Here is a 24624-nt window from a genome sequence, read left to right on the forward strand (position 1 = left end):
TTTAGTTTGAACTTGCATAGAGAGCATAGTGTATCATGTGAGAAGGCCACTTTCCAAATCAGCACAGTAAATTTCATCAGCCTTCTATATGCAGTTTTGAAATTGCACACAAAAGGAGAAAACACCACTGTGTCAGTGGAGCAACACTGGAAGTTATGCCAGTTGACATTTGGTGTTGCATAAGCCTGGGATGAGTTTAATGCAGCTGGGTATTTTTGTGACCACATTACAATGAGCAGCTCTTAAATATTGATTTAATTTATATGATCATAATCAGGGCTGTGTGTGTGCAGTTTACTGAAACAAATAAGTGAATTGATTATGGTCCCAACCACATCCAGGCAAATAGAGATTCTGTCCCCTCTCGTGCCCAAAGCAAACTCTGCTTCGCAAGTGAGCTATACAAATTGAGTATGTTTGCATTCATTTTCATTGTCGACAATAGTAACAAAGGTTGCATGGTTCATTGTATTAGTAGTTCTTTATCAAATTAATAATAATAATAATTTTATTTCTTGCCCACATTTCCTTGTGGCTCGAGGTGGGTTACAATATAATTAAAATACATAAACATTGTAAAGATTATATAAATACACAAATTAATTGTATTTATATAAAAGATATATATTAAAACATGGTTCTATAAAATGGTTCTATTAAAACAGAACAGATTAAAACAGGTCACGAATTTAAAATTCACGAATAAAACTGGCTGGGTTGGCGTTGATATTTTATTTGGTATAATTGGTGTTATATTTTATTTGTTTTAGTATGTTCAAAATGTTAACTATTTTTAAAACATAGTTATCCCTTAGTATTTTCTTGGAAACTTTTGAGACAGGCGGAGGCATAACTGAATAATACTTACACTTGTACCATACATATACATATGATTTATTATAACTTAATTGTTTTTGTTCCCTTTCAGTAGAATCGATAACTGAGGCATGTTCAGTGACCAAAATATTAAATTATACGGAATAGTTTTGCTTTCAATTTATTGACTTCATATGACTAGATAAAGAAAGTTAACTTCTATGTGTACTAATTTTTAAAGAAGACATGTTTGCCTGTTAAGATGATATGAATTTGTTCTCTTCCTCCCACAGTGAAATGCAAGCTCTAGAGCCCATGTGTGTCACTCTTGGAGATCAGCAGACCATATGGATTTTAGACATCCATGGAAACTTGTGGTTCAGGACAGGTGTTGCTTCCAAGAAGCCACAAGGGGATGATAACCACTGGTGGCAAGTAGGCATACCTTGTTCTGCTTTCAGTCAATGCAGAGGGGCCTTAGCTTTTTAATAAAACATGTATTTTGCATGTATAAGATCATGGATTCATTTTTCACCAGAGAATCTCAGGAAGAGTCTTTGGAAAAGGTATCTATCTGAGACCTAGAGAGCTGCCTCCAATCAGATGCTACCTTAGTGAAGTTGTGCTTCAGTGAGGGCCTATGGAGAATATTATTACTCTATAGACTCATGTATAAATCTAGAAATGATAGCCCGCCCCCCCCCCCCCCAAAAAAACCTGGGTTAACCTATCCATGAGTCAGTGTGAGTACTGTACCATAACCCTTATCAAAAAGGGAACCATCCCCTTTGCTGAATAGAATGGTGAAATCAAGAACTTTGTATATTCAAGGAGAACCTAAAAGGAAGCACTGATCTACTCTACTATTTCTGCTGCAATACTATTTCTGGGTTTTTTGGGCAGGAAAATGGCAGTAGCAGCTAGGGTAACTGGTCTCCTGAGATGACATTGATGCTTTTCTGTCTCCATGAAATGACCTTCAACTTATTCACAGGTCATATCAAAACCCACAATTTTGACCTCAAATCTGCTTTTAACTTACACATGAAGTTGACTTATACATGAGTATATACCAGGCATGGGCAAACTTCGGACCTCTAGGTATTTTGGACTAAAACTCCCCAAAATCACAGTCAGCTTACTGGCAGTTAGAATTGTGGGAGTTGAAGTCCAAAACACCTGGAGAACCGAAGTTTGCCTATGCCTGATATATACAGTAACTATCAGTCAATTTGGCTTTTATATATAAAACTAGCTGTGCCCGGCCATGTGTTGCTGTGGCGAAGTATGGTGGTATGGGAAATAAAGTATTGAGGAATTGGTGGTAGTTAAGGTAAAGGGTAAACGTTTTCCCCTGACATTAAGTCCAGTTGTGTCTGACTCTGCGGGTTGGTGCTCATCTCCATTTCTAAACAGAAGAGCCGGCGTTGTCCGTAGACTCCTCCAAGGTCATGTGGCCGGCATGACTGCATGGAGCGCCATTACCTTCCCGCTGGAGCAGTACCTATTCATCTACTCTCATTTGCATGTTTTCGAACTTCTGGGTGGACAGAAGCTGGGGCTTTAGATAATCTGTGAAAGAGGCCTAAGTGAAGCCTAACTCTGCCTGTCCCCTGGGCTGAGTCGGTTGCTAGGAGACCAAGTGGGCGGAGCTTAGACTTCTAACTGGCAGCAATTGGATAAAAACAATTATTCCTCTCCCTCTAATTAGGACTTTATTTTTCTTTTCTTTTTGTTATATCAACCTAGAGGCGTGGATGATGGGTTGTGTTGTTAAATTTCGAGGTTGGGGGGCCTGTAGTTTTGTTGTTTTGTCCGCTGCCCTGATGCCACCACTCTTTTATATATATAGATAGAAGCAGTGTCTTCTTTTCCATTACCTGTGTTTTCATCTAGCCTTTGGTACTGAGGCAGTGTTGAGTATGTCATTTGTTTATTAATTTTGGCTTGCCCATGGCATTTTTTTCCCCAAGAATCCTTAAGGGGATTTCACAGAAATATGGCTTTAAAATGTCTAATCATACATAATGTACTGTACACTTTAGTTTTGGTCCTTGAGCAAAAATCCATGTAATATCATTACCAATCCTGTATGAGGGATTCTGATGTTTGCCTCTGGAATAATGTTTGGGATCTTTTTCAGCTGCACACATGACTGAGTTTCTGAAAGTGAAGAATACAAAAGAAAAAGGCTGAAATGCTTTGGTGACATAAAAAAATCTTTAAAGTATAGTTTTGAATATATTATGTCTCCACAGGACTTCAGTAGCAGAAGATCCACTGTTGTTGGAATGAGGATGCTGGAATAATCCAGTTTTCCTTAAACCTGTTGAACTACAGCTCTCAGAATCCACAAGTCAACATGGTCATTAATACTGCTTGCTGCTGACTTTGACTAGGAAATTTGGGAGCTGTAGTGCAAAACATATTGAGGGTACTAGTTGGGAATGGATAGACTATTGGTCTGATATAGCAAGGCTACTCTTTATATTTTTTTCATCTGAATTGGTCTTTACATATTTCTCCCTCAGGTAAGCATCACGGATTATGTCGTGTTTGACCAGAGCAGCCTTTTCCAGACTATACTCCAGGCAACTCAAACAGTAGCCACAGCAGCCCAGGCCCCTGTTGAGAAAGTAGCCGACAAACTCCGGATGGCTTTCTGGTCTCAGCCACTGCAGTGCCAGCCAAGCCTCCTTGCAGTCAACAGCAGCGGTGTCTGGATCTCATCTGGGAAGAATGAGTTCCATGTAGCAAAGGGAAGTCTAATAGGTAGGACCATTTTTTTCTTTTTCTTGCAAGATTGACTGGCTTTTGCACATTTAACTGTACAGGAACATGTTTCCATTTGTGGAGCTTGCTTCCAAAAGGTACCAAAGCCATCTGAATATATTTTACAAGAATCCAAAAAATGTGCTGAGGATGTGGATTCTTTGGATATAAAATGCAATTTTCCAAGCCCTTCCTAGCTAACAATGAGCTGCCACCTATAACTCATTTTTCCATATATGTATGTGTGTGTGTATTGGATGTGGTACCTTTGGAAACAAACATTTATTTGTTATAATTGCTGTCAATATAGTTTTGATTATGGTTACCCTATGAATCGGAGACCTCCAGATCATCCTGTTACTAACAGTCCTGCTCAGATCTTGTAGATCCAGGGCCATGGCCTTCCTAATTGAGTTATCTATCCGTAATGTTGTCTTTTTTTCCTAGTATGTTCTGCCTTATCAGACATGATTATCATTTTTAGTGAGTCCTGTCTTCTGATGACATGTCCCAAATACAACAGTCCCAAATCAACCTGCCTTCGGCTGAGTGCAGGCTTGATATTCTCTAGGACTCCTTTAGTTGTCTTTTCAGCAATCCATGGTTATTCTGGGACTTTTCTCCAGCTCCACATTTCAAATGAGTTGACTTTCTTTCTGTCATCTTTCTTCACTGTCCATTCTCAAAAATGTATGTAGTAATGGGAAATGTAATGGCATAGATGAGACTGACTTTGGCACTTAGTAATATACTCAATATATATGCCTATTTATAATATATATATATATATATATATATATATATATATATATATATATATATAGACATCTAGACAGATCTCTATTTGCATTTTAAAAATATAGTACTGGTAGTTGTACTAATCAAGGACAATCTGCTATACATTAACATTTACATCACTTTTTAGTTTGGTGTCCATATTTTTCTACTCTCACATGGGAAAGAGCCAACCAGTAATGTCAGGAGCTTTGACCTATTTGTGACATTATTTTATATCATAGCCAGAATCAGTTACATTTCTATCCATCTATTTTTTCTAGCAGTGTACAAAGAATTCCCAGGCAATTTCTCTTCTGGCACTGACCAAACCTGGTGTTGGTTCAGCATCAGCAAAGTTGCTGCATTACATACTTCCAGACTATGCCTAAGAACGAATCTTGTGTGCCGCAAAAGTGTCTCTGACTTACTGTGTACTGCCATTTTTTTCTTGAAATGCTCCTACATATGTCGTCCAAATCATCAGCTATTAAATAAGAATATGAGTGGAAGACTGGTGTTTCTAGAAGTCTAGAAGTTTACCCATTTGGTGATTAGTGCTTACTGCTACTGAGCTGAGTACCCACCTTTGAAAAAGAAGCATGTTTTCTTGAATGGTGAGGTCATATGAACATTTTCTTCCTCAATGTTTGGAGCATGATGCTTTCAAGCCTGATTGCTTTGGGAAAATACCGTAACAACAAGTATAAAGTGGCATCCTGTTGGCAACACAAATATGCAGAAATCACACTGTGCATGCAGGGCAATTATTCACATTATGTGCACTGGGCAAATAATAGTTTGAGAATGGGAGCGTTTTTCTGACAGCAGAAGTGGATTTGGGCATTCATGTGTTAGAGCACCATGCATTGCACAATGTGGCTCCATGGGAGTGGCCTAGTGTTGCCATAGCTAAACTTCCCTTGCAGGTATTTATGCTATACTTATGGGATGTTGGATTGCAACCACTGTAGACTTACCCTTTGACAAAGGTGTTCTTCATACTGTAGCATAACATGACTCAAAATGTCTTAAGAAAGAAGGCTATTCAGTGGCAGTCTTTCATTGAAATCTATCACAGTATTTAGCATCAGGGCTACCTTTCACTTTAGGTAAAATAAAGCAGTAACCTCTTTGATGTCATGGAAGGACAGCAAATTGTGTACATTATACACTTTGGGACTATTCTGTTTTTACTCTTGGCTGTGAAAGAAATGCTTATTAGATTTTTCTGCCTTTCTTCTCAGAAGAAATCGGCTGTAGTATACATCTTGACCTAAGTCAATGGGAAACATCATTTGCTGCTCTGTTTCAGACAGTGAAAGGACTTTGGACAACTACGAACTGCATGGAAATCATTTTGCTATTTGCAACATCATTTTTCAGATATAGAGACCTTGTGTTAGAGTTAATGCCCTGTTTTCTTTCCTTGAATCTGTGGTCGCATATGGGCAATCTAAGTGTTTAAATGCCCCTTTGGGTGGCCAGTGAGAAAGCAACTTAACTTTTTGAAATTCTCCTAAGATCAGATAGGCTTTTTCATAATTGTTTCTGGGATCAATATGGTCTTTACAATAAATCTGTAGGTATATGTGCTCCCTTTTTGCCTAATATCTCAAAAGAAGAACAAGGAAAATTGTGCCGGTTTTTTATTTCTATTGGCAAAATGTGTTCTTTTCCTTCACAGTATTAATGATCCTCCTCTTCCCCTTGCTCCCCTCTCTCATTCAGTACCCACCTGGTACTTTCTAGAAGACTGACTACAGCTCCGATAACAATTCCACAGTCTGGCTGAAGTCATGTAGCAAAATGCTGTTTCCTATGTGCTGTTTTGTGATCAGGTGGTTTCATATGCATAGTAAAGATAAAGGTTTTCCCCTGACATTGGGTCAAGTTGTGTCCAACTCTGGGGGTTGGTGCTCATCTCCATTTGTAAGCTGAAGAGCCGGCATTGTCCGTAGACACCTCCAAGGTCATATGGCCAGCATGACTATATAGAGCGCCGTTACCTTTCCGCCAAAGCGGCACCTATTGATCTACTCACATTGGCATGTTTTCAAACTGCTAAGTTGGCAGAAACCTGGGGCTAACAGTGAGAGCTCACCCTGCTTCCTGGATTCAAACCACTGACCTTTCGGTCAGCTAGTTCAGCAGCTCAGTGGTTTAACCTTCTAGGCCACCATATGCATACTTGTGTTTTATTTTATACTTGTGTAAAGTAATAAATAAATCATTCCATATCCAACATCTTCTAAATGCAGAACTCCCTGTCTTGATTGCATGGGCTGCTTCTACGTTGCTGTTCCCATTCTCCCCCCTCCTTTCTTGACCTGCTATGGCCAGAGAAGATTTCTTTTCTGATATGCAGCTGACCATGACCTTATTTTGCCCAGGCTACACTAACAATAAATAGTGGCTCTTGAGTGGTATTTTTGTAATGGAAGCTGTACTCAATAACCATTTATTTCAGTGACACTTTTGTGCACGACAAATACAGCTCCCAGTGGAGTTGCTGGAGTACTTACTGGTACTCAAAAGCCATTTGTTTCAACAGCTTGCGTGAGACAAGTTCCAGAGTTGTCTCACGCAGTTCCAGAATTGCTGTTCTGACATTTATAAGAAATGCTTCATGTTTAAATCGGGGCTGTGAACTCCAGCTGTGCTGATATATAGATAAAGTTGCCACACTTTTATTCTAAGTCATAATTATGTTGTGTCTGTGTAAGATTTAAACTGTCACAGATAAAATGGAAATATAATTGAAGTTAGGTGGCTGTCCTGTTGGGCAGTAAAAGACATTTCTGTATTCACAAGTGTAATCTCTATCCACTGCTCAAGGGTTGCAATCAAGTCCATTAATACACAATTTAATGAAGATTGGTATTTCCATGTAGCAGGCCAATAGCTATTCATTTGAGAGAGTTTCTTGAAATTTCTGTAGTCCATTTAAGGACTCATGTCCTTTGTGTGTTTGCCTATATAATGTATTTGACAAGTGCATTTTTGAACAAATCTAAGCACAGAATCAGCAGGCAGGAAGCACATTCTAGGAATCCTTTCACAGTACATGATTATAGCTCTGTAATGCCACTTTAAATGCCATGGCAACATCCTATAGAATCCTGGGATTTGCAGCTTGGGGGAGGTTCAGAATTCTTAGCCAGAGAATTTCAGTGCCTCACTAAACTACAAATCCCAGAATTTGATATGATACAAATTGCAATCATGCAGTCATGGTAGTTAAAAGCATAGTTCTGTATTTGCAGAATGAAAAGGAAATTGTCCAGGAGTGGTTCCTGGATAGTTTCAAGAGAATAGACTTGGCAGTCCCCACAGATTCACTGCTGCAAAACAGTTTGCATAGTGAATAAAAAGCAATACTGTCGTACATTAATATCCTGATTAGTCTGACAACTGAGTGATTTTGGGAAGTAAAAGACTGAAAAGCATTTTTGAACAATAGTTAATATTAGATGTCTAAGTCAAAGAACTTACTCCTCTAAATAGAAACCATCCAGACACATTGGACAATAGATTACAGCATCAGGAGCAAGAACGCTGAGCAGAATTGTCATTCAACACACATGGAGTACAGGTTCCAGAAGCATGCAGTGTGATATGAAATGGTTCAGGTGCCTCAGCCAAGTTAGTCCATAGGCTTTCTGAGCTAGAGTTAAATTGTAGGGTAAAATGTAGCTGGAAACACCTCAGAGCTTAAATTCAAGAATGGACAATTTACAACAACAACAACATTCTTGTATCCCACCCCATCTCCCCGGAGGGACTCGGGGCAGCTCACATGGGGACCAGGCCCAACAGTATACAATAAAATACAACAGTATAAAAACATATCAATCAGAGCAAATTGATACATCAAAATTATAAAACACAATTTATGGGCTTCCTGATATTGTTGGAGTATTGACTTCCATGATGCCAAACCACCATAGCCAATAATGAAGAATGGAAGGTGTAGCAGTCTTAACAATATATGAGGGGGCATCCATTGCTCTAGTTATTCAAACTGGATTCTGTATAGTATGTTTATTGGGAAGTATCACTGTGAACAGAAACTTTTCCATCATTCCATAATCATTTTCATCATGTGATCCAGATGGGAGTATGTAACTTGAATCACCCGTCTTAGAAACACCCAATAGGAGTGTGCTTGTGTATGTTTAGTATGCTTTAAATGATTTAAACTCTTTATTTGTTCAAGTGTTTCTTAACTTTTGTACTAATAGGTTTTTGTTTTTTATCTGCACTTTGTTTTAATTGAATATAAGCCACCTTAGATCTTGGGCAAGGAGAAATCAAAATAGAAATGAAATAAATAAAGCTGACTTCATTGAGCACATGTGCTTTCATATTGATTTGATTCTTGTTTCATTCCCAAGGTACTTACTGGAATAATGTTGTGCCACGTGGTACCGCTTCAGCTACAAAATGGGCTTTTGTGTTGGCTTCTGCATCTCCAACAAAAGAAGGTAAAGTGTGTTTTATGGCAGGTGCTGTCTGAATTTATGGAGCATTTCTGCTAGGCGAAGAAATATGCATGTCTTATTGTTTGCAGACATGTTGATTTACTTGTGTGTGTGTGTGTGTGTATACACTCAAGTCTAAAAACAGTATAACAGATGGAAAAGAAATATAGAATTGAGCAGGCCCTGCTTCAAGTAGTAGTTTCTGTTCTTAATTATGACAAAACGTGATAAAAGGAACAAGGTTCATTCCAGCTATCCCCACAACAAGACAGAAGTGGTTTACTTATGTTCTGCTTGTGGGTTTCCAAAGCCATGTGACTGATTACAATGGAAAATGAGGTGATATATTTTAACCTTAGTCTCCTATTGTGAATTTGAGGATAATACTAGTTTAACTTACAAGTCTCCTCTAAGGTTTGAGAAGATTGTGCATATGAGATCCACTATAGAAACAGTAACAATTATTAATTACTTTGTATTAAACACTAGATTTTAACACTTGGGTTTAACTTTTTTTAAAATGGAATAAAGAATTCACTTTAAAAAAATGCAGAGATAATTATTTTTGTAACAGAAGGCACATTCTGGAGAATAACAGATTTTGCAATGAATGTTTTATACTTCCTGCAGGAAGCTTTCTGTGGCTGTGCCAGAGTAGCAAGGATCTCTTCTGCGTCGGTGATCAAAACCCTCAATTCCATCCTTCGACTGTTCAGCTTCCTACTGATAGTGAAATTGTATACTATTCTGCCTGTCAGGATGCCATATGGAGCTTAGATAGTCTGGGACAAGTCTTCATAAGGACACTTTCACCAAATTGTCCAAGTGGGATGCACTGGACCAAACTGGACCTTTCTCAGTTAGGTAAGTCTTTTCTAGCACTGTCTTATAAAAGTTGCCAACCTAAATGTTGACATATATACCTTTCTACAGTATAACAGGTTGAAGTTAGAACACATTTCTTATTCTAGTGTTTGAAGTCCGGTGCTAAAGCATTAGAGGTTCAGAAATTTAAATTAGTATTAAAGTTTTTGATCATGTTGCTCACAGTGAAAGGGGTAGATAAATAATGGGAGGTGATCAGTTCTATGTGACCAGTCTTTCTTAATGAAAGAAAGTGATCAGGATTTGCAATAAGAGAGATAATTTCTAGCAGTGAAAGGCTGTTGGATACCCAACCGCAGGACTGGAGACCACAGAGCAAAGGGCACAGCATCCAAAGGACTGCAAGGTGATTAGGGTGATGCTCCTTTACCCTGCTCAACAGTGTAAATAGCAAACAATACTATAAAGAGAATTACAGGATGATAGGATCTGTGACGTTTCATGCAGGTAAGTGGTGATTAAACAGGAGAGAACAAAAAGGAGGAACCAGCAGTAGTATGCCCTGCCCACCGTTTTCTGTAGATGACTGTCAAAGATATCTTGTAAAAATAAAAACTAAATGATGTCAATCTTTATTTCTGTGTATTGTCAAAGGTTTAATGGCCAGAATCACTGGAGCATTGTGTGGTTTCTGGGTTGTATGGCCGGATCCTCTGAATCCTCTGAAAATGCCAGCTACAGATGCAGGCGAAACATCAGGAGAAAATGCTGCTAGAACATGGCCATACAGCCCGGAAACCACACAAAACACTCCATCTCTATTTCCACCTCTCTCTGTTAATCTTTCTCTCCCACTCTGTGTCCAAGTGTTCAGCTTTAAAATACAATTTTGCCCTCTGGATAATAAATTCAAAGTCAGATAGCTTCTGTTGAAGTAACATTATATAAACAGTTAGACTTGAGATCTACACAGCCTATTCTTTGCACACTGAGTCCTGAAGTTGAACATTTGACTTGATTAACTTTGTGCCATTATACGCCAGCCCTTCAAAAAGAAAGCCAAATGAGCTATGACAGTGTGTTAGCAAGCTGAAAGTTTGTTATCTGTGAACGAACAATGAGTATCAGTTTTAATATGGGGAATATATATATATACAAAGGAGAGAAGAAACTGGAAATGTTGCCTCAGGAGGGCGTCTCTGGATAGTAGGTGTGTTGCTCATGTAAGTAAGTGCCCATTTACGCAACTCAGAGCAGGTGATATGTGATTCCTTGTTCTAAAAGCCCCTGCGCTTATTTAGATCAAAACCAACAGCTGAGCCATCAAGCACTGCGGCCCCTGTGATCCAACAAGCTTTGTGCTGTGAAGGGGTAATAAGATTTTATTTTAACTAACACTGCTGAATGTCAAACCCAAAGGAGCAGCAGAATTATGCTGATGCCTGTTTTTCTCCCCTCTGGCTATTTTGAGTCCAGCAGGCTTTATGTAACAGGGGTAAAATACAGAAGTCAAGAAACTATCAGGGAAATAAGGGACAGTCATCCACCCGCACAGCATTTAGGAGGGACTTGAAGACCTGGTTATTTAAACAGGCTTTTGACAGTGATTAGTCAATCTCTAGGATATGAATTTACCTTGATAAGGTAGCAAGCCCCTTTTAGCACATAGGAACAACTGTGTTTTTAATCTAATGTTCATAATTTTATTCTTAATTTTGTTACTTGATTGTGCTGTATTTTGTGTTTTACATCGATTGAATGTGTTATTAATTGTTTGTTCAATTTCATGTATTTTATTGTATTGCACTTATTGTATTATTTATGTTGTAAGCCACCCCAAGTCCCCTGGGGAGAGGGATATAAATAAACATTATTATTATTATTATTATTATTATTATTATTATTATTATTATTATTATTATTAAATAAGGCAGGAGAATTCTAATTCTTTAATGTTCTGTTGTTGCCACCCTGTTTTCATAAGATTATTCTCAATCATTATTCTATCCAATTATTTTGACGTGGGCCACATGCAGTTCAAATGCTGTATGTAAATACCCTCCCGCTTCAGTTTTTGTTCCCCTAGATTCTCCTGCTGCTGAGGGGGAAGAATAAAAATGGTGAAGGCCTTGTTTTAGTAAAAGGGTATAGCTGGATTCCCCCCCCCCCCCCATTAAATCTATATGCACATACATACATACTGACAGAGGTACGTCTCTCAGCAAGGGAACTGGCATGGTGTAGTGGTTTTAGCACTGGATTGCAATTCTATAGACTGGGGTTCGAATCTCTACTTGAACGTGAAGCTCATTGGGTGACCCTGAGAAAGTAAAACTCTCTCAGAGGAAGGCAATGGCAAACCTTCCAAATTAATCTTGTTAAGAAAACACTCACTGTAGGTCTGAAATAACTGAAAGGCACACGACTTAAAAACAGCTTACAATGAGTCTTCAGTCAAAATTGTTCCCTAGATCTGCTAAAGTTGCCCATCCCTGATGTATTTAATGCATTGTGTCATGTCTTTAATTTGAGGAGTTTAACGAGACATGTGTCAGTCTTGTCCTACTTTGTTCTTTGCAGTCTCTATGTTGCCACATAAAATGGTTTTCCCATCTTTCTTTTAATACGCTCTTGTTATGCTAGGAGTTGGCACTCCTTTTTCTTTTGAATGGAAAAGCTTTGCCTTTGTCCCATGCCTAGAAGAGTTGGGTTTTTTTTTTCTATCAAAGGCTGCATTTCATCAGGAGTAATGTATAGAACTCTGTAGTAGGTGAGAACTTTTGCTCTTCTAGTGATCACAAGCCCTTTTTGGGAAACAACATTGCCATGATCTCCAAACTCACGTTAACAACTTATTGGATACAACTTATTGGATACAATTGGATACAACTTATTGGATACAAAGCTCATAAGACAAAAGTTGCAGAATTACTCAGCATGAAGATATTTGCCTCAAGTGGGTTCCTTTTCTCTTGTTGTCAGGTTCCACAAGTGTTTTCATTAGTACCTTAAAGCTGTAATAATAACATACAAATAAACAGTAACATATTAACAAATGCATCAATTTTAAAAACCTGTGACCCTAACAGGCAAGCAGCAGTTGGAAGATTTGCCTGAACAGAACGGTCTTTGTCTGCGGGCAGAAAGACAACAAAGTGGGAACTAGGCTGATCTCCTTTGTAAAAAAATGTCTATAAACTCTGAACAGTCACTTAGATGCTCCTGTTTCCTTTCTACATTAAGCACTCCTGTAAAATCCTCTCCTATACATTTCAAAGCTTGGGCTGACTTTCAAATACCCTTGATCCAAGTTGCATAGGGCTTTATTGGTCAAAACCAATATTTTAAACAGCCATTTCTCCATTTGCAGCACTTTGAAAACAATAATCTGTAATACGAAAGTTTCTTCAAGTTCCTGTATGAGTTATTTGGGGTGTTCAAGAGGATCTAAGTCAGTTTATGAAAGCCAAGGAAAGATTACTATAGGCTGTCCAAAGGCTAGAACTGTCCAAGTATCCTTTGAATCTCTCCCAGGCATCTTGAGACAAAGGGCTTTTTTGGGTTTCTCAGTAGCAAGACATAAATGCTTATTACATTCTGTTCAAATGTAGGATTCCACTTTTCTAATACCTGAAAACACTAAGCTAAAACTGCTCTCCACTTTCTTCTGAAGTTGCTAAAGAATCAACTAGAATAAGAGGGATGGATTGTAAGACATTTTGCTTACAGCTTTTGCAAATCCGTAGTTTACTTAATCTTAATGCAAATAAGATATTAGGCTTTCCTTTCTTAAGAGGAACACTATATCTGGTAATGACATATCTTAGTCATAGTTCAGAACATTCTGTTTATGGGTGAGATTAACTTTGGCTCTTTTACGTTTGTTGTTTTGTCAGTGTGAATGTACTGTGAATTACGTAATTGGCTATTGTGTCTGTATGGAATGCATCCCCCCTCCCCAAGGACTGCTGGCATAGAGTATGGAAACTCTAGATTTGGATTTTGCATCTAGGTTGATAACCTCTAGGCATTCTTTGTACCTTCTTCAATGTAAATAACATGGTTGAAATTTCTAGGAGTATGTACTGTCATTGACTAATGAGATGAAAGTTATTTCACAGCTTTACACTTTCTATTTCAGGCTGGATCTACACTGCCATATAATACAGTTTGAACTGCATTGAACTGCATTGTGTTCAAACTGCATTATATGACAGTGTAAATCCATCCTCGGTCCTAAAGCAAGCAGGCAAAGTTTTGATGCTGCTGTTTCACAAATAAAATACCCCATTTATGTCCCTGCTCTTTTAGAAAGCAACTTGTGTCTTGCACTGTGTGCTAGAAAAGAAAGCTTGGCTAACCTTGAAAAATTTATCCTGTAGGCCCATCCCAGAACCACTGTTTGCTAGTAACATTTGGAATGTTAAGCACTGAAATGTATTTATAGACTTTAGTCTGTAAGCATGACTGGTTCCCCGGAAAAGTTCACTTGAGGTCATGTGAAAACTTCATCTCTAATTTATACACAGAATTACTGTCCAATTACATTGCATAGAATGTGCCTTCCTCCATTCCTCTTGGAAAATTATTATTTTAACAATTCATTCTAAAATACATTGCCCTTGCTATTCTAGGATATTTCAATGGAGAGGACCTGCTAAGTGAATGAAGCCAGTGCTTTAAGTTTTCCTTCATTTGTTTGGTTTTAATGCTAGTTCTGCATTACAGATGCACCCATGGTCCAAAATTACATGCATTTGCTGTTGATTACTGGATTTTATCATGTGACAAATACTTTAATTCAGATGATCCTGTTCCTCACTAGTGACTCAGGTGAAATAAGAAGCCAATGATGCCTCCATTGTAAGCAGGGTGTTGTGCTTGCAATTCCAGCCTTTTTTCATTATATATGAAAAGATCCTGTACAAATTTTATATTATTGTTGTGTTTCTTATGGTGACATACCCAAGGGTATTTCTGGAAAGATTTAGTCATAATTTTCTTCTTTAATAATAATAATAATAATAATAATAATAATAATAATAATAATAATAACTTTATTTATATTCCGCCCTCTCTCCCCAAGGGGACTCTGGGTGGATTCCAATTTTAAAAAATTGAAAACATTCAATGCTGAACACATTCATAAATAAAAAATACAAAACTAAACAACATCTACAAGAAGATTGAACAAAAATTAAATGATAACATAACCCACCAAGTCACCTTCTGCCGTGCTTAACAATTGATGCTTAGGCTTTTAAAGTAATTATTACGTTATGTTGTTTTTATCTTATGTTGGAATGTTTTTAATTTACTGTTTGATTACTGTGCATGTAATGTTTGCTATGCTGTTATTTGGGCTTGTCCCTGTGTAAGCAGCCCCGAGTCCCTTTGGGGAGATGTTGGTGGGATACAAAAATAAAGTTGATTGATTGACCAGTTACCTCAGATCTTGTATAAAAACATTAAGTATAAATTATATAAAATACACATAACAATCATTAAAATAGTTACTAAAATATTAAACGGCCTATAAAGCCAGCAAGCCACCCGTACCAAATGAGCCAAGACCAACAAAGATTAGAATTTAATAGCAGTATCTGGGAGATGGCATGTAAACTGTATGTAAACTTCTAATCCTCTTCCTCTCCATATGCCATTGAGCAGGGATAAGTTTTTAATTGTTTTTTAAAAGAGAGAAGGGAGGGGGTGATTCTTCTGATGCTGAAAAAGTGTGACTTGTCCAAGGTCACTAACTGGGTTTTTAATAAGTCATAAGCAACACTTTGAACTGGAAACACTGGTAGTGTCCGAACCAGAATTGAAGTTTACTTTTTTGACTAAATGTAAAGAAGCTCATGCTGAAATAAGTTGTTTAATGTTAAATTGGTCATGAGATTCCTTTTGTTTTCCCTCTTTTTTTTTTGCTAGAACAGACTAACATACCTATCTTCCCGAAAACAATTTTTCTCTTAATTAGGTGCTGTGAAACTTAGGAGTTTGGCATGTGGAAATCAGCACATCTGGGCCTGTGATAGGTCTGGTGGTATCTACTTCCGGGTTGGAACTCAGCCTCTGAACCCAAGCTTGATGTTACCTGCATGGATAATGATTGAGCCACCAATCCAGGTAAAACAGTTCATCTTTCTTTTAATCTATCACTTTCTCCCCTTTCCTCTGGCATGAGCTTATATCATTGCTTTCACAATGCCATGGACATGGAATTGTTTAGCAAATGGTATACAACCCTGTTAAATTCATTCGCTAAATTAGAAGAGAGGAAAGTAAGCACAATTTATGGAGAAGAAATTGCTTCTGGCTATTCTCACATTCCCTAATCTCCCTCTCACATCATAACAAAAATTGTGAATGCTTCTATTTTTTTTTTTCATGTCAGGAGCGACTTGAGAAACTGCAGGTCGCTTCTGGTGTGAGAGCACTGGCTGTCTTCAAGGATGTTGCCCAGGGGATGCCCGGATGTCTTACCATCCTGTGGGAGGCTTCTCTAATGTCCCTATATGGGAAGCTGGAGCTGACAGACAGGAGCTCACCCCGCTCCCCGGATACAAACCGCAGACCTTTTGGTCAGTAGTCCTGCTGTCACAAGGGTTTAACCCATTGTACCACCGGAGACTCCTCTATATGCTTCCATAATAGAGTCTCACTATTACCCAGACATCTTGAACAAAAGAGTTTTATTTACCCTAAACTAAACCTCCATTTTGTGTTCTTCATTAGTGAACATGGCCTTGGTAGTTGAGAGAATTAGTTTGCTGTCCAACCATCTGCATGACACCAAGTCATTGAAGGTTGTTCTAAACTTATTTAGAAAGGTTTCCTCACATCTTTTTTGCAGGATCATCCCTATCATTTGTCAGAATATTATAGTGACCACAGGCAGCTCATGTTTATCTGTTTTACTTATTTATTAAGATACTGCAGTTGGCTTTTGTATTTGGAATGTCATCCATCGTCTTCAGCAGCAAAATGTCTTGGGCCAGCCCTGCTTTATTTACTTGCTAAACAAATGAGGTGATTTAACTCAACCATTCAGCTTACTGTTAGTGTGTTTGTTTTTGTTGTCATTTAATCTTGGAGCTTCACTAAATATGGTACTTACGAAAGTGATTAATCTAAGATGGTCTGAAAAGAGACTATACCATATGATGGCTTCCTTGAAGAATGAGATATTGGGATGAATGGTAGCGTTTGTATCTGTGTTCAGGGCACTATGTGTCAGTTTAGGTACAAACATTTTTGTTCTGGTATGTGTTTTTGAAGCAAAGCAGTACTGCAAATGCAACACAGTTCGCAATGCAGTATTTGCAGTAGTGAAATCTCTGGAAGTTTATCCTTGACTGGTTTGTCTCTATAAACTTTTCAAGTGTTTTTTCTGTTTGTTTTTTTAAAAATGAAATGCGGAAGACATGAAATAAAACTGTGACAGGGCCTGAGGCAATCTTGTATAAATGTCATTGCTTCAAACACTAAAGTAATAGAGGAAAATCACACAATTATCCTAAAGCTATGGAATGTATTGACTTGTTTATTTACTTTATATCCTTTCTCTGTCCAAGTGCTGGAGTTTAAGGCTGCTTTGAACAAAATTCCCGATATGACTATAAATTATATTTAGAGTTAAACAAATTGTAAAATGGAAACAGTCTTCAATTGCAAAGTAATTTAAAAATGTATTAGTGTCTAAAAAATTATAGAGTTCACTAATTAAAAGTCTTTTTCTTAATAGCAGTCAGTTGTTAAATGCCTGCCTGGATGAAAGGATAGTAGGACAACAGAGAGTAAGCCAGCCTAGCCACAACCCCGGAGACAGAATAAAATCTGAATAATGCATAAGCCAACATGATACAAATGTCAGTGTTCAAAGAACATTAAAGTAATAAGAAAAAATGAATGCTACCCTAGTGCCTGAGTTTTAACTTACTGCCTGTATTTCAATAGCTTTGCTTTCTTGGCAGGTCTCCCCTGTACCACTAGGAGTGGTACTGATGCTTCCCCTCCTCTTTCTCCCAAGGAGTCCTTTGTACTCTCTGTAACAAGATACCAGTCTATATTCAGAGCCCAGTTGCAATAACTTGTTTTCTTACTCATCATTTACTGAGCTCTGCTTATCTCATGACAGACAGCTGGCATTAGTAGGGTAGGTGAGCAGAGGGAGAACAGAAGAGTAAAGGGAGAATGCTGGTTGCCTCTTTCTATCTGATTGCAAAATGAAGTCTCCTTAGTTGTCTTGGGTCCTGTGTTCTGTAATTGCTGTGGACCTCAGGTCTTTAGGAGGACGTTCCTTGAGAAGAAAAGGATTTGGTAGGAAGAAACGAAAGGCAGCATTTCATACAATGCTTTCCCTGAAGGGGTTTTCCTCTCTTCAATATTCCCAAGTGTACATGTCCATCCAGGAAAAAAAATGCACTTAAAAACACATGAAAGTCTTACTCCATCCATCCATCCTTTTATTTATATCCTGTTTTTCTCTCGGGCTAGGACTCAAAGCGGTCTGCAAAAGAGGAAAGAATACAATAAAACATAGATCGTTAAAAACATACAAAATTTGTAAGGTCCAGAACATTTGCACAACCATTTAGCAGAAAAATGAAGCAGCAGGCTTGATGCATGTTAAGTAAAATTGTACAAGCACTCTGAGTTGCCATATGGGTTGTTGTATATAAAAATATATTAACTATTTTTAAAATACCTATACCTAGAATAATAGAAAAATATTATAATCTGCTATTACAGTCTGCACTATTTCCATTTTAGAATCCATTAGTCATGGATTCATGTGCTTGTATTTTTGTTGGGTGTTCACATGGACACTAATATTATGAAGGTGACATAGCACCATTCAGTGAAGTTTCTTAGCCCCTTTCATTATAAAGCTAATATTATTTTATGTTATTTAATTCAATATTTTATTTTAATTCCTATATTTATTCAGTATTTTAATTTCAGCAATGTCAGATGATATATTTTGGAAAATTAGCCATTTGGTGTGACTCTTAATTTATTGTTTGCTTGAACAGTTGTTAAAAATAAATTGTAATTTTCAGCAAAAAACAAAACAAAATTAAGATTTAAAAATATTTAAAAAGGTAACAAACCATAAAAATCTCCCTTTTGTCAAAACCCAAACCTTTCAGGAAAAGAAAGGTCTTAATCTGGTACAGAAAGAAAAACAAAGAGGGAGCCATCCTAAGGAGTTCCAATGTATGGGGCCAGCCACAAAGAAGGCCTTCTCCTACATTCCTATCAACCCAGGAAGATGAGGAAACGGAGAAAAGAATCTCTCCTGCAGATCTTAAAGCTCAGTTGGCCTATATAGGAAATTACAGCTTCATAAATCAACCAGGGAACACTGAGCAGCTTCCCAGTAGATGTGAGCTTCATGAATAAGCAGTTCTGTGCACCAGTCCCAGCATAACTGCATGCTTTTCTCAATGAAAAAGTGAATGTGAATTATTGCTTTTTCATAACCTGGGTTTTTAGAAAATTTGCTTGTGAAGTACTGAATTTTCTTCTTAGTTGTGTAACATACCAGAACATTAGGGTTATGTGGCTTCTGTTAGTATTGACAATGATAATAAATTGCAGCCTAAAATAAATTTGCCTCAGTTGGATTTTGACCGGCCCTTCAGAGAAACTAAACTTTACCTCTCCTATTGAATCAGAATATGAATATGAATCTGTGCCATTGATTTCTGGCAAATATTCTGTGCCTTTAAAACATGCTATGAACTTCATGGGGTTGCCATAAGTTGATAGGTAATTATCGATAAATGCTTTCCCAAATGATGCAAGATTGCTAACCAGTCTTGAGGAGAGGTGCGTTGTGGGTGCAGTAGTTCAATTCAGATTTCCATTAAGATTACTGATCCTGTCTTTTACCATTCCCTGGTTCATAGGATTGTTTTGAAGATTAAGAAGGAGGTGGTGTGGGGATGCACTCTTGGAGAGCGGTTGAGAGGCAGGATTGGAACCTTAAAAATAATAGTATAATCAGAATGGTGAAAATAAAGCACTGAAATGAATCTGAAGTCTCCAGTTCTTTGCACGAACTGCTAAATTAGGTACAATTTCTTTACGGTTTGTCCGTAAAGAAATCTCTCATGGAGGGAGCGGCTATTTCACATATGGACACATCCGCCATGCAGTTGTTCTTTAGCCACATTTCACAGCTTACTGTATTTTCTCAACTGAAATATCACAGATAGGCACAAGTTAGTCTCTAAACGTGTTCAGAGGTGTTAAGAGGGCATGTACGTGTTTGTCTAAGCACATGTTCAAAGTTGCCGCATTGAATTTTCCTCGGGGTGCCCAGTTGTATTTTGGGAATGAAGCCTGTAAAATGAGATTGCAGGATAAAGTTCTGTACTGGGTTCTGCTTTTACACCCCCCTTCTTCAATGATTTTTGGTATAGCCCTTGCTTAGCTGCTGTGCATTTTGCAGTTATGATGGAATTACAAACTACTTTTTTGTATTGCTTATGCCATCCATATTTAACTTTTCCCTCACTGGTTTTTCTCACAATCCTGTTTTCACAACACAGCTGTGAGGATAAACTTGTCTCTGAGTTGTTGACATGATGATGTCAGATGTTGTAAATATCTCTGGGCTTTCTTCTTAAAGCTATCCTGCTCAATTTTTTTTCAATATACGTCCAGTTATATTGAAGTTCAGCCTCATTCCTCTTGAAATGCATCTTTCTTTTAGGGTGCTTTCAGACATTGATATCTCTGTTATTAGTTCACTTCAGAATTTACACCAATGATTGTGTTTCATTAAGAATAAAAATAAATAAGATAACCATTTCGACAAATTTATAGAAGCAACGTTTATCAAATCCACAAACCATTGAATATTAGATGCAGATGAGATGAGAAGTAGTTAGAGCATTTTTCTTCCTGCTTTCAAGCTTTGTGGCCAGATGGGATACAGACTGAGATGAGTTTCTAATAATAATAATAATAATAATAATAATAATAATAATAATAATAATAATAATAAAATTTTATAACCCGCTCTCTTCTCCTCAAGGGGTTTTATTTTGTTGTTATGTTGTTGTTGTTGTTATTTGATACACAGCAAGATAGTACACAGCAAATAAGATCACTATGCTGGCTGTTGTATTGGATCACATGTCGGACACTTCCCAAGTGTCTAGAACTATGTGATGTATTGGCAAATAATGCGTGCAGATCTGAGTAGGGAGGCCTTTTGCAGCTGACAAATGGTAATTTTCTCAGCGCTAATTGATTTTAAGTGCAGGCCAAGGCCACTGGGACCACCTTTACTGGCTTGTGCCAGAGTCTTTGCAGTTCGATCACTGAATTCTCGTAACACGTAAACTTTTCCTGTTGCTTCTCATTGATTCTGCTGTCACCTGCGATTGCAACATCGATGATCCACACTTTGTTTTTAACACATTATTATTATTATTATTATTATTATTATTATTATTATTATTATTATTAGTAGTAGTAGTAGTAGTCCCCAATTGTTTCAGGACCAGAGATCCAGAGCAGCTCACCACCTTAAAAAAAACTAAATTTAAAAACTTACACAATATAAATATTAAAATAGAATTCAGTGTTACTGTTATTAAAACAATTTAAAAATGACATAAAATGAATAAGTATAAAACTTATTTTAAAAGCCAAGGAGAGGTTGTGGGGTCATTCTAAAGGAATCGGAAGGCAGCTGATCAATGGAAGGCAAGCAAAATATGATATAGGATAATTGTGTGTGAACGAAGAGAGAAGCTTATTTGAAGTATTTCAAAGTACTGAGAAAGAGAATGACTGGAGTTAACAGTACAAAGATGGAAGCAATGGAACATTTCGACTTCAATGACTTTGCAAGGATCCACAGAGTCTTTATAAGATGATTAAGTAGGAGCTGAGGGTTAAGGAAGGATATTCCTGCCAGTTCTCTAAGTCCATATGAAGCATCGTGCCATAATAATAATAATAATAATAATAATAATAATAATAATAATAATAATAATAATATATTTTTGTTTAACTAGTTTCTCTCATCAGAATGGACGGAGTTGGGCCCTGCAGAACCTGTTGGCATGCAGCTTCCAGCATTCTTTATCCCTGGCTGTGTGGCTAAAAGTGAAAGGCTGACAACACTCTGGGTCACGCTCACCTCTGCTTTGTTGTTGTTGTTGTTGTTGTTGTTGTTGTTGTTGTTGTTGTTACATCTGGTCTTTCCTTCAAATCTAGGGGAGCTTAAAAATCAAAATGTTTGTAAGAAAGTTAAAATTAAACAACAATTTGACATAAAATAGTATTAAACTATTAACAGTATTAAAGCAAATTTAATGTATAAAAAGATTAAAGCCAGTTTTAAAACAGCACAGTTTAAAACAATTTAGCACTCTTCCCTTGCAAAACCTTCAATTCTAAAAGCCTATTGAATAACACAACCTCCATGCCTGATGAGAGAAGGACAGCAAAGAGGGGTTCATTCAAGGCTCCCTGGGAAATGAGTACATCTGTTAACACCTGTGAGCGTGGTAGGACTGAAAGAACTACATCTCAGTGCTCAGGCAGTTCTTTATAGGATAATAAAGTCAGTCAGATAGCCTGCGCAGGTCTTTGTAAGTCATAACAAGCATGTTGAATTATGCCCAGAAATGCGCTGGCAGACAGTGAACCTGTTACAACAAGGGAACAATGTGTACCCTGTAACAAGCTCCAGTTAACATTTAATATGTGTGTGTTTGTCTGTATGAACTACATCTCCCAGAATATCCCAGCCAGCATATAGAATAACACCGTTTTGTGCCAATTAACTATGTTATTGTAGTTTTAAGTGACTTAAAGCTCACTTTGTTAGATAGTAAGTTACAGTGTGCCTTTGGCAAAGAGTTCCGCAATTCTGCTTGACTGGCTAGAGGTCTGAAATAAACTCCAAGGACTAAGAAATCCTGTTGTTTAGTCTTTGGTCTCATAAATTTAGCCTTGGTTTTTTATAAATATAAAAGAAGTATAGTTAGAAATATAGTTTGCTTTCCCAAATGATTTGCAGGGAAGAAACAGTGGAATAGGAGTTTGTGGAGCCCTACCTGGGAGCAATCTTTGACCAAGGCTCTCAATATTCCCTTCTCAGTCCTATTTTGGAGTAGATACATGGAAACCAATTGTTTGTATAAACAACGTGGGCCATTCTAGTACTTAGGCATGGAAAAAAGGGTCTGAAATGGCACTGGTGCTCTTGTTTCAGCTCTATATTTTGAAGGGACAATCACTTCTTGGTGGTTTCGATTACATCAAGCACAGAGTGACTCGTGATGTGACAGTATGCGATGTGAAGTAGTATGTGCAGAGAGATAGCTGTGCTCTGTCTATCAGTCCAGCTCACAAAGTCTGCTTTAGGTGTGATAAGGCATTACGCATCTGTGCAGAAGAAGTGAGTGAACAGGACAGAACTGTTTGTTCCTGCAGAGTTGTAGAAAAAGGACCTGTATTTCTCTGTCTATAATTTGTCTTTCAAGGGGGTAGCACAGGCAGATTTTACCATGGCTCTCGTTGTCATAGAAAATGATTCCTCTTAATGTTCAGCAAGAACTTCATTTTGAAACATTTGATTTTCAGCAGGCAAGGTATTTCTTGCCTTTTTCATTTGCTCCCACCATCCAGACCAGGGGTCCCCAAACTAAGGCCCGGGGGCCAGATGCGGCCCTCCAAGGTAATTTACCTGGCCCCCACCCTCATTTATAATATAATATTTTTATATCAGTTTTAATAATATAATATATTGTATATACATATAATATTGATAAGAATATTATCATTTTATACAATATAATGCTAACAATAATACCATATAATAATATTAATTATATGTTATATATTACATATAATATTACAGTATAGTGGTATAGTTCAATATAGTATAATGCTAATATTGTGCTATGCTAATAATATAATATATTGTATGTACATACAGCTGCTCTGAGTTCCCTTTGGGGTGAGAAGGGTGGGATATAAATGTAGTAAATGAATAAATAAATAATTTTGGACTTAGGCTCGCCCGAAGTCAGAAATGACTTGAAGACACACAACAACAACAACAACAACAACAACAACAACCCTAATTAACCTGACTATCTCATTGGCCAGAAGCAGGCCCACACTTCCTATTGAAATCCTGATAGGTTTATGGTGGTTAAAATTATTTTCATTTTTAAATATTGCATTGTTCTTTCATTGTTATTGTTGTTTTGCACTACAAATAAGATATGTGCAGTGTGCATAGGAATTTGTTCGGTTTTTTCCCCCAAATGATAATTTGGCCCCTCAACAGTCTGAAGGATTGTGGACTGGCCCTCTGCTTTAAAAGTTTGAGGACCCCTGATCCAGACCATGGCATAGATGCAGGAAAACCTGTTCAGCCCCCAGTCAACATATCTGAGGCTCTAAAAATGCCTCAGATAGAGATATCTCCTAAGCATGACATGCCAGAGGGAGAGAATATTAAAAATTATCTGTGCAGTTTAGACAGTGATCTGATGATCCTCCCAGTGTCCCACAGGTTTTGGGAAAGGCATGATTCAGGTGTGTTGGATGCTTGCTTACAATCTGGCTATGTTAGAAAGAGAGACAGAGACGGTAAAATTCAAATATAATTTGGTGTAATCTGTGGACCTAATAAATTAAACTTGTGGCACAGATTGCTGAATTACATGATACATTAAGGGGGAATATTCTAAACCAGTCATTCCTAATCTTACCATCTCCCCAGAGATATATTGAACTATAAATTCCATCATCCCCAGCTGATAGAGTTTACTGGTATGCTGGCTGCAGATCCTAACAACTCTAGTCTGATACATATTGGGGGGGCAAGAGCTGGCCCAGAAAAGGCTGTCCTGGGGTCACTTGTACCCTTTTCACACTACACAGATATTGCATGACAATTCTACTT

General features: G+C 37.6%; 1 protein-coding gene and 1 long non-coding RNA gene across 4 annotated transcripts in view; one reads left to right on the plus strand and one right to left on the minus strand.

Annotated features, from left to right (window-relative positions):
* The window catches only part of tecpr2 (tectonin beta-propeller repeat containing 2), a 58503-nt gene that overhangs the window by 28197 nt on the left and 5682 nt on the right, over positions 1-24624 (plus strand). For both annotated transcript variants that reach the window (XM_062968491.1, XM_062968492.1), the window contains exons 13-17: positions 1110-1251; positions 3348-3588; positions 8760-8849; positions 9477-9710; positions 15655-15803. In XM_062968491.1, coding sequence (XP_062824561.1) covers positions 1110-1251; positions 3348-3588; positions 8760-8849; positions 9477-9710; positions 15655-15803 — 856 coding nt within the window. The remainder of the gene's footprint in view (positions 1-1109; positions 1252-3347; positions 3589-8759; positions 8850-9476; positions 9711-15654; positions 15804-24624) is intronic.
* On the minus strand, positions 17203-24513 carry LOC134295565 (uncharacterized). Of its 2 annotated transcripts, XR_010002195.1 has the most exons (3): positions 22122-24513; positions 21841-21922; positions 17203-18186 (listed from the first exon to the last, which is right to left on the minus strand). It is a non-coding gene; the product is annotated as an uncharacterized LOC134295565 (long non-coding RNA). The 2 variants fall into 2 exon arrangements; XR_010002194.1 differs by having other exon boundaries at positions 21841-24513.

Source organism: Anolis carolinensis, chromosome 1 (assembly GCF_035594765.1).
Source record: "Anolis carolinensis isolate JA03-04 chromosome 1, rAnoCar3.1.pri, whole genome shotgun sequence".
In the NCBI taxonomy this organism is placed as follows: domain Eukaryota; kingdom Metazoa; phylum Chordata; class Lepidosauria; order Squamata; family Dactyloidae; genus Anolis; species Anolis carolinensis.